This window comes from Artibeus jamaicensis, unplaced genomic scaffold, assembly GCF_021234435.1.
Source record: "Artibeus jamaicensis isolate MK-2021 breed Jamaican fruit bat unplaced genomic scaffold, CSHL_Jam_final contig_233, whole genome shotgun sequence".
NCBI lineage: Eukaryota > Metazoa > Chordata > Mammalia > Chiroptera > Phyllostomidae > Artibeus > Artibeus jamaicensis.
Window position 1 is genome coordinate 45,284,259 of NW_026521486.1, and position 15,226 is coordinate 45,299,484.

General features: G+C 38.3%; 1 protein-coding gene across 1 annotated transcript in view; it reads right to left on the reverse strand.

The window, feature by feature from the left end:
- NELL2 (neural EGFL like 2) overlaps nucleotides 1–13,764 on the reverse strand; it is a 334,594-nt gene extending 320,830 nt beyond the window's left edge. Inside the window, exon 1 of the mRNA XM_037162321.2 lies at nucleotides 13,644–13,764. Within this exon, the coding sequence (XP_037018216.2) occupies nucleotides 13,644–13,705 (62 nt within the window). The 5' untranslated portion in view covers nucleotides 13,706–13,764. The remainder of the gene's footprint in view (nucleotides 1–13,643) is intronic.
- Nucleotides 13,765–15,226: the final 1,462 nt, after the last annotated feature.

Consider the following 15,226-nt stretch of genomic DNA (forward strand, 5'->3'; position numbering starts at 1 on the left):
AGACAAGAGACAATAGCAGTGACTTATTGTCATGACGGATTCACAAAACTAACTTCAGGTCCTAAGAGTGTGAAAACACATGCAGGAGGCAAGAACACACACAGAGTTTTCTTTCCAGCAACCACTTATGAAATGGGCAGTATTAGGGGCTTCTGGGATTCAATTTCCACTTATTTCAGAGAAAAAATTACAAATGTTAAGATTCCTTCTTTTTTAATATATAATCTTTGCTATAAAAAGTTTATTGCCATTAATCTCTTACTGGGCCTAATTTATAAATTTAACTTATCATAGGTATGTATGTATACAGAAAAAAACATAGTAGGTATGCGGTTCAGTACCATCCGCGGTTTCAGGCGCCCACTGGGGGTCCCCGCCGGGAACTTATCTCCGGCAGATAAGGGGGGCGGGGCCGACTGTACTGGGGTAAAGAAACATTCTACATATGACCCTGTAATGCAACGGAGGGAGGGAAAGGGCAAACTAAGGTGCAGTTTGAGTGATAGTCTTTGAAGTTTGAAGTGCAGAAAGAGTGATACTTTTTCCGAAGAGTTTTATTATATAATATGGGATGCTAGTAACCTTTGAAGGATTGCTAACCCATGTTTGAAGTCTTGTATCTTAAAATGTATTTATTCTGTTCCCTTCCATCATCCTGATTCAAAACTGATCATAAAGTTATAACAAATACTCTGTCCTCTGCTGTCCTTCCTATATTATGTATATAATTTATCCGTGTTAATCAAATGAAATCAAGAATTTTAAAACATAAGCCTCTTCAGAAGTCATCTGATTCAATTTTATTTTCAAAGCAAAGAAACAGAAGCTCAAAGACATTAACTGACTTCCTCCAAAACATGCATTAACATGGCAAAATATATAACTTTTACTTTTCTTTGATTCAAACCAGAACATTACCACTTATATATAATAATTTGTCTTTTCATATTTCTCAGCACAAAAAAACTGTGCTGAGCTAGACACTATTATCATACACAAGTTTTACCCCACTATACGTAAGTATCAATTTAATAGTAAACAAAGTCAACTCCCCAATTATCTTTCAAAGGTTACTAGCCTCCTATATTATGTAACACAACTCTTAGGGAGGGGCACCAGTGCACCTCAGTTTGACCTCCCCTTCTCTCTGTTGTGTTCCAGGGTCATACTGAGAATATGCCTTTACCCCAGTACAGTGAGTCCCCCACATCTGCAGGGGATACGTTCCGAGGTCTCCAGTGGATGCCTGAAACCGCAGACAGTGCTGAACCCTATACATACTATGCTTTCTCCTACATACATATGTCCCTACGATAAAGTTTAATTTCTGCATTAGGCACAGTAAGAGATTAACAATAATACCTAATGATAAAATAGAGCAATTACAGCAACACATTGTAATAAAAGTTATGTGAATGTGGTCTCTCTCTCAAATATCTCATTGTCCTGTACTCGCCTTTTTACTTTAAAAAAGCACTCTGCGGCTTCACTCGGGCATATACACATTGCCAGCCTCAGCACACTTGCGCTTTGGGGCCCTTGTTAAGTAAAATAGGAGTTACGTGAGCACAGGCATCACCACATGCAGCAGTGGAACTGATCACCAGGAAGGCGACGAAGAGACTAATAGGCCGGAGAGCAGGTGGGAGAGTACAGGGCAGACAAAGGGATAAGTCCTAGCCCGGGAGGGGGAGGGGGAGGGGGAGGGGACGGAGCAGACCAAACAAGGTTTCATCATGCTACTCAGGATGACCAACAATTTAAAACTTACAGATTGCTTATTTCTGGAATTTTCCAGTTAACATTTTCAGATTGTGGTTGACTACAAGCAACTGAAACCAAGGAAAGTGAAACCATGGATAAGGAAGGGCTCCTGTATAGAGTAAAGTCAGTATTTCTAAGGTGAGTCTACCATACTCAACTTTAATTCATAATATGAAAGGGAATATTAAGGGCATCACAAATTTATAACTCCTTTTCACAATAATAGAAATTTGGCTCCCACTGTGCCAGAAATCTCACTGAATAAAAATAATTTGCAAATACTAAATTCTCTAAAATTAGATTACAAATATAAATTTTATTTTCCTCTTGGAGTTTACCCAGTTTGCCTCTCATTTCTCCAAGTGATGGTGGAAATATTGTAGGCAAAGGCTTTTCTTCCTGCTCTACCGAAGTCATTCTAGAAATGAGTTTCAAAGACAGCAAGGGGGCACCATCACCATGGACACGAGGGGGGTGGGAAATTCTTGGTTCAGTGTGACTCAACACTCAGAATATACATTTATGTAACACTCAGGATATACATTTATGTAACAGGGAAATTAGGTATAAAATTAAGACCTTCTCATATTCTCACTACAGTCTGAATAAAATCCAAACTTCTTACTAAGTCCTAGAAGACTGTCTTGATCTTGAGACTACCTAGTTTCAGCCGCATCTCAGCATCCCTCCTCACTCACAGCCTCTCCACCACGTGTCCCTTGAAAATGACAACCTACATGTGACTTCTAAACCTTCGCTTCAGCTTCGCCGTGCCTGGGTTGTCCTTACCCTCGGTCCTCACATAGCAGAACAGCCCCCCCTGACCGTCCTGTCTACATACGTACTTGCCCACCTCGAGTTTCTCTCATCACCCTGCAGGGCATTTGTTGATATCTAAAATCATTACTATTTTACAAACTTATTATTCATCTCTCCCCCACTAGATCATAAACTACACAAGGAAAGGGACTTTAATCCTGATTTACTGCTTGGTTTCCACCCAGCCTGTAGATCAGTGCCCAGCACACAGCCGGGGCTCAATTAATAGACACCACAATGATATAAAGTTGACATTGGTCTAAAGCTGTGTATGCATTTCATTCACTCAACTAAACTTACTCTCTCCTCTGTGTAAGATAACTTGTTAGGAATTACCTGCCGGTGAAATTTTAAAATTGAATTCCTCAAGTTCCTAAGAGCAGGAGGACAATCAAACCCTAAAACTATAGAACTTCACTATTAAACTTGAGGTTGGAGACCATCTGATGCAGCTTCTTCATCCAGGAGGGAACTATGGGACAGAGGTAAGCGTCTTGCCCAAGATAACACACGGTTTCACTGCTTCTAGAAAAGGAGTTGCTGAGGCAGCTCTTCGGTGACATTTTTATAGCACTAACATGTGAAGTTGGCTTCCCACCAAAGAAGTAGCATTTATTATTAGAAACATTATTAGAAACATTATTACTATCACCACTTTGATGAGACTACAGTGTAGATATCACACAGCACCTCGTTGCCTAAATCTGTGAATGACTACGTGCAAAATACACATCAAACCCTCTAAACACCAAACATTTAGGTTAATTTCATTACCCAACACACGAATTCCATAACTCTATCCACTGACAGACGATCACTTGTTCAAACAAGCTGACAATAGAAATCCCCATCGCCCAGAATGGTTAAATGAGCAGTACAGTGAGAGATACCACATGCTGAGGCCAGCACACTGAATCCGTCATTTAATTTTGTGTGTAAGTTAAGTCTTACAGTACCTCACACAGTGCCCACAACAGAGGAGTCAGAGATATTTGAATTGAATAGGTTACAGTTACTAAGTAGCTGTCAAATGAGGCTGGACAGACGGATGAAGGAGAGAACGATTCAGCTGTGAAAACGCCCGTTACCAGGTGCGGGCGGCTCTGCTTTGCTCCTCTCCTTGTGTCTGCTGGTCTGGGCACAGCCCAGTTGCTCTTTCCAGCGTCTTTCAGGGAATCAAAGACTCTTCAGGGTTGGGGTTAATTTAGGATTTAAATAAGCCTTAATAATTGTATTTTTCTGACTTCACTTTACCCAAATCCATCTCTTTCAACCATTGAGCCCCTTTCAAAAGATGTTCACAGCTGTAATTTATGTCTCTGTGACTGTTCGGTAGCTACCAATTTGGATTTTTTATAATCCTTTCTCCTTTTTCACTATAGGGAATATAGTCAGTAATACTGCAATAACTATGTGTGGGGCCAGGGGATTCTTGAAGTATCAGAGGGACCTTTCTATAAAGTATATGATTTTTTAAAAGCTATTCTGTACTAATACCAAATACTACTGGATTAAACTGTAATTGAAAAAATGAAAATATCAAGAAAATCGGTCATGAATTCACCATTGTTGAAGCTAGTGGACAGTAGACTATTAATACGTTTTTTTTTCTACTTTTGCACATGTTTGAAATTTTTCATAATAACATTTATTGTGGTCCCAGAATTTCTTTTGATAAAATAAAAACAAAGATATTTGCAGTTTAATAACTTTTAGGTACTTGGCAACAGAATATGTGGGAAGTCTCCCCTTTTAATAAATAATACAAAAAGCCCCTCAGTTGCCATTTTGGTTTATCAAGGTATTTTTTAAAAACTGATTCCTTTTCTTTTAAGAATCTAACAATATTTTGGGATTAGGAACATTTCATCTTTTGACTAAGTCTGTTGGAAGGTATAGACAACACAAGAAGAAAGCCTACGCTATTTCTTACACATTGAGAACATGATCTTTCATATTAAATTGGTAGCCTTCACCAAGACCTACGTGCTACGGCAGGTACACACATAACGCAGCCTGGTGATTAAGAGCCACACAACGTGGACTGGTTAACAGGCTCTGGAGTCTCGGGAACTTGCATTCAGATCCCGGCCCCTGCGCTGCGAGCTTGGAACACTGTCTCGTGCCCCAGAGCCTCAGTGTTTTCGTCTGGGAAAGAAAGCAGAGTCCCAGTACCTGCTCCACACCACTGTTGTGTGAATTAAACAAGTGCCCCACACCCCCAACATGTCACGGTCCTTCGAGAGGAGAGTTAGCAGTGGTACTAGTAAGGGTATACAAGGTGTAAATAAAACACTTCAAGCACCAACCTATCTGCTAATATGCATTCAGTGATTTTAAAATCAACCATTGTGTTTCCGCCCACTCATCACTGTAAGATCCAAGTAAGAGTAAATGACTGCAAGGGACCCTCAGCCTGTCTTCTCTTCTGCAACAGTTTTCTAATTAGCACATTAACTAATTCACTCCTTGCAGATGTGCAATTTGTAAACACAAACTGTTGTCTCAGACATTGATAACTTAAAAGTGATTTTTTAAAAGTAGATGTATTACAAATTCATTGTAACCAGTCATAATTAAGAATTGCACAGTGAAGTATTTGTTTTCTCTTCATACTGGACTTTTTAAATTTTATAAATTTATTATTCTAACAAGGAAACCATGTTAAACATTGATTAAAATCTCTAATACTTTGGATGAATATGTAATTTTAATTAAAAGGCCCAACATGGTCAAAGTGAATCTCAGCAATAATCCACTCCCCAAATATTTCAATTCTAAGTCTTCTAAATATATTTTAGCAATATTTTTTTTTACTTTTCAGATTTAGTGGCTCTTAAGACAGTAATAGTGAAATTTTGTTTTCCTGGGTACATCTGGTTGAAACTGTGTTTTACACAGAAGGGCTCTCTCATTATTGCAAACTGACTCAACAGCAAATTTATTTGCAAATTTTGGAAAGTCTGAACTTCAAAACAATAAAACTAAAAAATATTTAGAACAAAACTGAGAATATAATTAAACACCAAAATATTTAGTCTAAAAAACAGATCCCAGTTAACTACACAATTCACTCATTTCAAACACCCAAACTACAAGTAGTACTAAGAATTTTATCCACGATTGTTTTAAGTCTTAATTCATACTCAACATTTGTATCATATTCACTTTCATATTTATAAATTCATATCCGTATCTCATTCTGGTAATGATTCACTGTGTACTAATTCCTGTCATTCTCTCTTCTATGGCGGTTCTATTCTATGATGGATGGCACTAAAATCAGATAGTAAACCTGGACTTGACTGTAAGTGAAGTCTTATATTCTTTATGTGTCACTTTTATATGTAAACAGATGGGGGAGAGGGAAATGGTTTTTTTCTTCATTTTTATTGCTGACATTATTAGAGATGTTCCATCCCCCTTCCTCCCTTTGCCTGCTTCTATCCAGACCCTGGAAATGTTTTAAAAAATAAAATAAAACCCTGTGCTGCTATAGTTTAAATAATTGGAAGAACTACAACGCCATCTTGTGGAAAAAAACTATCTAAATAGTGAAATGCTTCAATTCTTTAGAAATGAGATTGAATTTCTTGGCGGCCTGCTCTACTTTTTTCTAATGTAAATTATTTTAAAAAGGCTCTAACCTGGAATATCTGTCAAAAAGCAAAGAAATAGCATATCTGTCAAATACCAAAGGGGGATACAGCATATATATATATAATCACAATATATGTATATATATATATACATATTTATATATGCATATATATAAATAACATAAAACCACGTTATCTATGCCTCTGTTCTAAAGAAAAATACAAAGTTTATATCTTGATAAGAGGTCACCCTAGAACCAAAGAAGGAATCTGAAAAGAAAGCGAAGGGTGGGAGAGGAATAAAGCTGGAGGTACTGGCTTTTCCATCCTTCTTTTCCAACTGAAAGGAAAAAAGGAACCCCTCACATGACTGTAGCAGTCTCTCTGAAGAGACTAGTGAAGTGCACAGACCATCCCAAGGTGGAGGAAATGCCCAGGAAGGGCCAGTATGGGAGTGCGTGCCATAAGCCGGGCACTGAACAAAGCCTCCTGGGGTGAGAGAGAGGAGAGAAGTTTTTTCACTCATTCTCCCAAATCACTGAATAGAACCAAATGGCAAAACCCTGGGTCAGCCTTGTCTTCCACCATGCTTTTCAAAGTCCTTCCAGACTACTTTGTGTATTCAATACAAACCCCCCAAAACAAAGTCAGAATGTCCCTTTTGTAGAATTAAACAAAATCCCTCCTCTCTGCTTTCCCTCCTCTCTGCTTCCATGACAATTCATTCATAACCTAAAATGGAACTTAACCTCCTATAAATAATTGTTTGTGATTATTTACCTGCCTGCTTCTCCTAAGACTGCAAGCTCCTTAAAAATCAAGACTATCTTACCCATCCCTTTACACTTAACACCAACTATGGCGCATATTCAACACTCAACACGTCTGTTGAATTAAGTCAATTATACTTTACAAGGTATTTGCCACAATGATAAGCTCCTAGTTGGGAATCACGTGGGTTCCTTAAGACACCCAGCCCGGCATTAAAAAGAGTTGTGCTAAGGTTGTCATTTACCAACACTTATTTTAGGTCTTTAACCCCTGAATCTACTTTAAAACTCCATCTCCTGAACAAACAAGGATAGCAGGTTAAAAAGAAAAGTCTCTGTATCTCTATCTTTTTTACTCTGAGGGTGGAGGATTTAGGTTTTTTTTTTCTAAATTTTCTTTCTTTAAACAAATAAAAATCTAAAGCGGTAGCTGTCTATCTGCTAGAGACCTTAAAAGGAAAACAAGGAAAGTCAATATTCTCCAAGAAGACGACTTAAATCTCCAGGTGTTGCACCTTTGCCCTCACTTCCTCCCCCCTCACCCCATCCTCTCTCCACCCTCAATTCCCACCCAATTCACCTGCATTTTATTCTTCACCTAAAATAGTTACACCTGATTACAGAAGCATTAGCAGCAGCCACAGAAAGGAAATTCATTATACCTCATTAACAAAGAGCAATTTGGAATCCAATTTGTTTTATTCAACAAACTTTTACTTGTGGTATTTGGCCACATTTAGGCACTCACCTGCAGAGACTCACGCTGCTGTGCTGGACTGCACACAGGAGCAAAACTCACCAATTTTTAACCAACCAATGTAATAAGTAAAGCTCTCTGGAGAAACTGCCATTAAACAAGTCCAACATGCCCTGCCCTGGCTTGCTCCTGGATGCTAAAATAAGGAAGGCCAACACTGATTGCCGCAGATCAAGAACCTAACTCCCAGCAACCCTATTTTTAAGTGAAGGCCAGAGGTTTTATAAGCTGGTTTGCAAAGAAGAAATGCTTGGGCAGTCATTACGTAAAAGGGAAAAAATCTTGATGTGAAATAACAATTCCTTCAGCTTTTATAGGGTCAAGGTCTGAATAAGCATTGCCTATAAAAATGCATTGCTGAAATGCAGACAAGTTGTTGTAACAGACTGCAAATTTCTCTAATTCAAAATGCCACGCAGACTCGCACTCCTGTAATCATACAAGTGCCAAGCATGAAGTTCATACTACAATCCATTTTGTAACTCCTACTTCTGATCAAACAAGAGAGTTACGCCAAAGGTCTAGGCATGGTATCTGGGACTTGATTGTTTCCTTCCCCTTTCCTTTTGGAAATAAGAGGACTGGGCGTGTTTCTCATTTCCTTCGGAATAACTATTAAGCCTCTCTGAATCCCAGTTTCTTCCTGCAAAGGGTAACAAGACCACCTCATCCAGTCATTGTAAGGAATACAACGTTAATAACAGATGTCAGGAGCTAATTTTAAGTTCTCAGTAGAAAGTAATCACACTGTTGTTATTTTTAGAGTGGTTTGGTGTATACTGCACATCCAAACTTCTAACCTTCACGATATTCATCAAAACCCAAATCTGAATAGATTAACTGCACTCCAATCTTGGTGGTGTTACACACAAACCCTGACAGGCGGTGGAACATATCACTGTAGTTTGCCATCTGTACTACACACCCACGGGTGTGGCCCAAACTTTCAGGGGAAAAAAATCTTACATTTTAATTTTTAATTCAATTATTTATTTATATTTAGATTTTTTTGTGTTCTAAAGGGAGTTTAGCATTTATTTTTGAAGATGTGGATATCGTTATTGCTTTCTAGAGTTATACTTTTAACACATAAGCCTAAATAAAAGAATTAAAAACATGTATATAGATAGGGAATTAGTACTACCCATGTACAGTGTGCATCCTTACTTTTCCCTCAAAAATGTGGGCAAAAATGTGTACATTATGCATGGTAAAATAGGGTACACATTTTTAAAACATTAGTTTGTTCGAAGTGTCAACTTTGGGATTTTAATAATAAAATAGAATTATCCATCTATAATCTAGTTTGTTCTTTATCAAAAATCAGTTTCCAAAAAGAAAATCCAATTTTACCAGCACAAAAATCCTGGTACCAGCAGGTTGAAAAACCTGGGCTCCTGTTCAAAGAGAGTAGGTGCTTCAGCAGCTCTGGGGTGAAGTTGGCTGTGGACGGGAAAGATGGTTTTGTCTTCTTCCGTGGGTATGGCTGCTATTTTATTGCCCTTTTCAGCAGTTTTCCACCTGAATGCCTTTTAAACTTGTAATTTAGCCACACTTTATTCTTTATTGTACTTCAATCAGGGAGGCAAATCAGTTAAGGCAATCAGTTAAGTTAATTAACTTAATTAGAGACCTGGAACCACCAAGAATTCTAGTTCTAGTGTTGATTTAGTTATTGAATTTTTGTTGATTAAATTAGAACAATAACCTGACTACTTTCAAGAGTGTGTTGGCAAGAACTCTTCTGCTTCATCTCCGAGCCTGCCTTCCCCTGTCCACAGACAGTGCTCACAAAGCATTTGTGGAACTGAATTTATCGAAGTAAAATTCTTCTATTAAATGAGCTGACATTAAGTAGAATTCAGCAGAAAAATAATCATAAGTAACTTTTTACAAACTACGCTTATTCCCTTCCTAGCAACACAGTTCAAATTGCCTACACGAAACCTATGAAATTAATTTCTCCTGGTTTGGGTCACTCTAATTACTTCAGCAAGCTCAAGAGAGCCTAGGCTGAGCTCTGGAATGCTCCATTGTTTGAAACACATTGGAAGGTCCAAAGGACAACCTAGTCAAGGAGACTGAGAAAAAACAGATGATATATTAAAATAGTATGGTGTCCTAAGACCAAGTGAAAAAAAAGTTGCAAGACAGTGGAAGTAATTGATTGCATTAAACACTGGTGATGAGCAGAATAGGATTTGAACTGAGAACAGAGCCTCAGACTGAACAAGACGTTGGCCCATACGGGCATGGTTTCAGTGGAGCAAGAGAATAAAAGCCTAGTTAGACTTGTCATGAGGATGGGAGCTGAGACTGTGGCGACATCGAGGCTGGCTCTAAAGAGTGATAAATACATTGGTAGCCATGGGGGCATGGAAGCAAGGGAGGTTCTCTTTTGTTTGTTTGTTTGTTTGTTTGTTTGCTTAAGACTGTTAATATTACCAGGCATTTTAGCAGAGAGGAAAGGAATCGTGCAATGATAAAAGACAGGAAAAAAATTACAGCAGTAAATTTCTTGAAAAAGTGAGAAGAGGTGGAATTTAGTGAACAAGTAGAAGACTTTCCTAAAAACAGGAAAAGGCACTTTCACAGTAACAAAAGGCTACAGAATTGGGCAGGCTGGTTGGTGAAAAATAATGTTATATTCTGACTACCTGTTTCGCAGCGAGATAAGATGCCGTCTCCCACCGAGAGTGAGGACCAGAAGAGAGGAGCTGGAGACCTGAGAAGGAAGGAGGTGTGAAATAGTCATTTCTAAGACAGAAAATCAATCAGTAAGGAAATGGGGACTGAGGGGGACTGAATTGCAGAGACCGAGACACACACACATGAGATCCAAGAGATCAGTCAGAATAGTGAGGTGTTTTTCTCCAACAATCAACTGCAAGCTTGGAAAATGTTTATCGAGTGTTCATTTTGTGCCAAGCACTGTTGTAAGCATTTTACTTTTGTTGATACCTTTGAGCCCACAACAAACCCATGAGATAGGTACACATGGGAAAACTGAGGCTCAGGTTTGTTAAGAAAGTTACCCAAGGCCACTAACCACTAAATGTTGGACCCCGAGTTGAAGGAGTGTAGGTCTAGAGCCCACACGCTTAACCACTAACCAATATTACCCTTCCGCAAATACTTGGGATTTGCCAGTGTTGGTCTGCCACCTTTGAGAAGGCCAAGAGGGAAGCAAGGAAACTGAGGGTGTTTGCAAGTAATTGGACAATGGAACCTGGACAAGGAGGAAACAGGATAAGAACTGGGGATGGGGGAGGACACCAAAATGTGAGTGAATCAGAAGATCCACTGTGATTAAACAACTAGCAGAGAGGCAGTGAAAAGAGGAGTGGTTGTTGGGGGTGGGGTGTTAGAAATGGAAATTCTGAGGGTAGTAAGTTATTCATAGTAAAAAAATCTAAGACTGGACCATGTGAATTGTAGTTACAGTCATAAAGAAGGGTGAGAAAACGATTGTAAGGGACAAGATGAATATACTTCAAAAATCAGGGAACAGATCAAATTTCTACATGAGCCAGCCGTACTATGGAAAGAAGGATGTAAGTCTGGTTGTAAATCATCACCAAATGAGAAAGACTAATCAGGAGATGAGGTGATTACTGCAGGATGGACAGATGCGTGTAGTCAAACAGCTCTACCCTGAATAGGGGTTAGCAACTCATCCCAGTTTGCCTGGAACTTTCTCAGTTTTAGCACTAAAAGTTCTACATGTAGGGCCTCCATAAGCTAGGAATTTTGAGAAAGGAGAAAGGATAAGACAATTTCTGTAAGAGGTAATGAAAAGATGATACCAGTATATTGAGGATGCTATGAATTATGTTAAAAACTCACATGACAGGTACTACTGCTATATTTAACTCCTCATCTCAGAACAGGTGCTTTGCTCACATGAGTTGACTTGTTTGAAGCAAAGACTGCCAACACATTTTCTTCCCAATTTGTCTGACTTGTTCCCTTAAGGATAGTGATCACGTTTCCTATCTCATTATACTTAATATGCTCTGTAAGCTAATTCTCTATGAGTAGTAAATGGTGTTAAGTGCCTGAATGGGCCCAATGAAAAATATTGCTCAGTTGAGAAAGTCATATCCTAGCAAAGAGCCTGAGCATTCAGGAAAGGGTCAGTATGGTAGTGTCAGCCTACTCCCCCATGCCTGAAATGAGACACGTCTCTGCCACAGAAGTACCCACAGCCCACACCCACTATTTCAAAGTCTTCTGGGCTTAGGGGATAGATAATCATAGTACTTCACAGAGAAACACTTTAAGGAGAAACCTTAAAGATACTTAAGCAGTTTTTAAAGAATCATGAAACCATCTTCTCCAGTTGAACCCTTGTATGAACTCTCCGCTCAGGCACTAAATGTACTTTCTGTGTATTTCCAGTTTCACATGGCAGAAAATGCTGTATAGTTTCCAGCTTGTTTTAGTACCCTACATGGACAAACTTTGTGGATTATTAAGTGATTTAAAAACAGTATGTGCATAGAAAAAAGCTGAAAGAATACACAAAAGGTTAACTGAAAAATAATCCAATCATTGCAATGAGATCATCAGGTTGGCCTGAGCCATCTTCTAGATTTTTCCTGCCTTTTAACCATACCTTTCCCTCTCCTTGCCTGAATCACAAAATTTATCAATAGCAAAATCTATATTTTTTCAACTCCAATTCACTCCGTGACTTGCAATATGATGTGGCCTATACCCTCTTAGCTTGTGATTAGAGTAGGGGCCCACACTCCTTAGCTTGCACTGGGACTTGGTAGTCATTTCTGAGAAAATCCCAGTTTCTTGTACATTCCTGTACTGCGCATATACAGAATAAACTGTGTAACTAAATACAAGCTGATTTTTATATATTTTTTATGAATTCTCAAACAAATTTATAAAACAGGGGCAAAAATCTTGGAGAGACTACGTATCCTAATTTCTGGATTGAACTTCCAGCTCTCCAATTCAGTACCTATGCCTCCTTGAAATTTCAGCAACACTTAAAATCATTTGCTATCTCTTTTTCCTGAAATTATCTCCCCTTCCTATTTTTAAATCTCTTTTCTCTTATTTGTCTATTATTTTTTCCTTCTGCCTTCAAAATTAGTTCATGATTTCCTCAGTATTTTCTACCTAATTCTTAAACTTATATCAACACTCAATGTCACCTATACTTTTTAAATTCTCCTCCCCTGGATATTTTTTCTGACTACTCCTTCTTTGGCTTCCTTAGTGGCTTCTCACTTTCTTCAGCCAGACTCTAAAGGCAGGTGATCCCTGAGAAGCTACACCTGGACCTCTCCCTGCTTCCCACAAGGTTGATCTCTATTGCCCGTGTTGTCTGTTCTTGTGATTTCAACTGCCATTCCTAAACACAATGTATTCCAAACCAAACTTTTTAGTAATTATTTCCTGCACATCTCTATCTGGATGTCCCATAGTCACCTCACATTTCATCTAAAATCATACCCATCTTCATGACCAAAACCAGTTCATTATCTGATTTCCCTCATTCTGATGAAAGAAGCTCCCAATTTCATGGACACCCAAACTTAAAACCTCCATTTTTAATCCATCCTGGTCAGTTAAAAAGGTTACTGTACTCTATCTCCACCCTAGGTCTGACAATCTTTACTTCCTACTCACCTCTATAGTCATAATAGCTTCTTAATTGCCTCTCTGCCTCAGTTTCCCTCCTCCAACCCATCTAGAATATTATTGCCCAGTTAATCTCCCCAAACCAGTGGTATGATCTCCTTCATTCAGAAATCATTAAAAACATCCTACTGTTTGGCAAAATAAAGTCAAACTACCTAACCTGGCACTCGAGTACCTCCAGGTTATATGTATTTCTCTGATGATACTTATCTTACAACAGAGTCACACTTCTTAGATTCTAAAACCAGAAATAAAATCATAAGTAGTTACCCTGGAAAAGTCCTCTGGCAGGCTCTCCACTGGAGACCATGAGCTGGTTCAGCGCAGTCCATCTTGCCTCCAGCATTGGAACAGATTCCTGCATCTTTGGTTGAGTACCATATGAAGTAGTTGGCTTGCTTTTAGGGTCCATTTTATATGAAAAAAATGCACACATGCATATCTTTAAAAGTTAGAATCACACTCAGCTCAGTGGCATATTCACACTTCAGAGGCCTCCAGAACAGAAACTAACCAGGGGAACCACAGACCCAAGTGTTCCTGCCACGCTCACTCCAGGCAACCAAGGAAGGGAATGGTGGGCAGTACTGCCAGCACCATTTAAATTGTACATTTCCTATCTTTTTTATTTCTGGAGTTATTAGTTTGTTTTGTTAAGATAATGAAATTCCACTGTCAAGTCTTTTGAAATAATAACAAATATTTAGATACTTGTCTTTGTGCCTTTGAACTTTGAAGATAGGGATCATGTCATGTTCCTATTCACAACTTCTGCAGCACTTCACACTGTACTCAGTCACTTTGTAAATATTTTCTCGTCAAATCAAATTTGCTTTGACTTGTTTGTAAAAGTTAAGTGAATAGTAAGGTGGTTTTTTAACAGTATATGCCAAATGAAATTTTTATTTCCCAACTTTTTATAAAATCTGTATCTTTTTCATGAAGATATAGTGACAAAGTCTTTTCAACTGCAATTACTTAAAAGCAACAGCTAGTTTTTCAAAATAAATTGGTCTATTTAAATACAATAATACAACAATGTCAGTTAACTCCAGAAGAGGCAATGAAATAGACATATAGTTATCTACATTTGATAACCAAAATATACATGTTCAAGTATATATATATTTACATACAAACATATATTTATATTCCAAAATAATAAGAATAATCTAAATTGTTAAATTGAATTGATAAGACAAAAATAACTAATGTAATATGTCATGATGATTATATTAAAATCACCAAAAAGAGCCCTGGCCAGGTGGCTCAGCTAATTGGAGCATCCTCCTGTGTACCAAAAGATTGAGAGTTGGATTCCTGCTCAGGGCACATTCCTAGGCTGAAGGTTCCATCCCCTGCTTGTGTCCACATACAGAGGCGATCAATCCATGTTTCTCTCTCACATGGCTGTCTCTCTCCCTTTCTCTCTCTCTCTAAAATCAATTTTTAAAAATACATATCCTTGGATGAGGATTTCTAAAAATCCCCAAAACAAACAAAAAACAAACTGCTTGCATTCCGGCCTTAGACTATGCAAATTTTGTTACTGTTATTCAAATATTTCTATAAATATAACCAAAAAATCCCTGAAAATCATAATTGCACTACCCCATATAACCTAACATTGTTACTAGAGCTACTTAAATACTTGCCTTGGGAAACTCTAAGATATCCAAAGCGGCTACTGGAGTCAATTCAAATAAACCACCCTGTGCAATTTGAGGGACATACAAAAATAAATATTGGACTTGCCGCCACATCCTCTAGATACCTGTATTTGATTCTTCCCGCATTTTAGTGATAGAATCTACCCTGTAGCATCCGAAAGTGCACACTCGGTAGATCTGAGA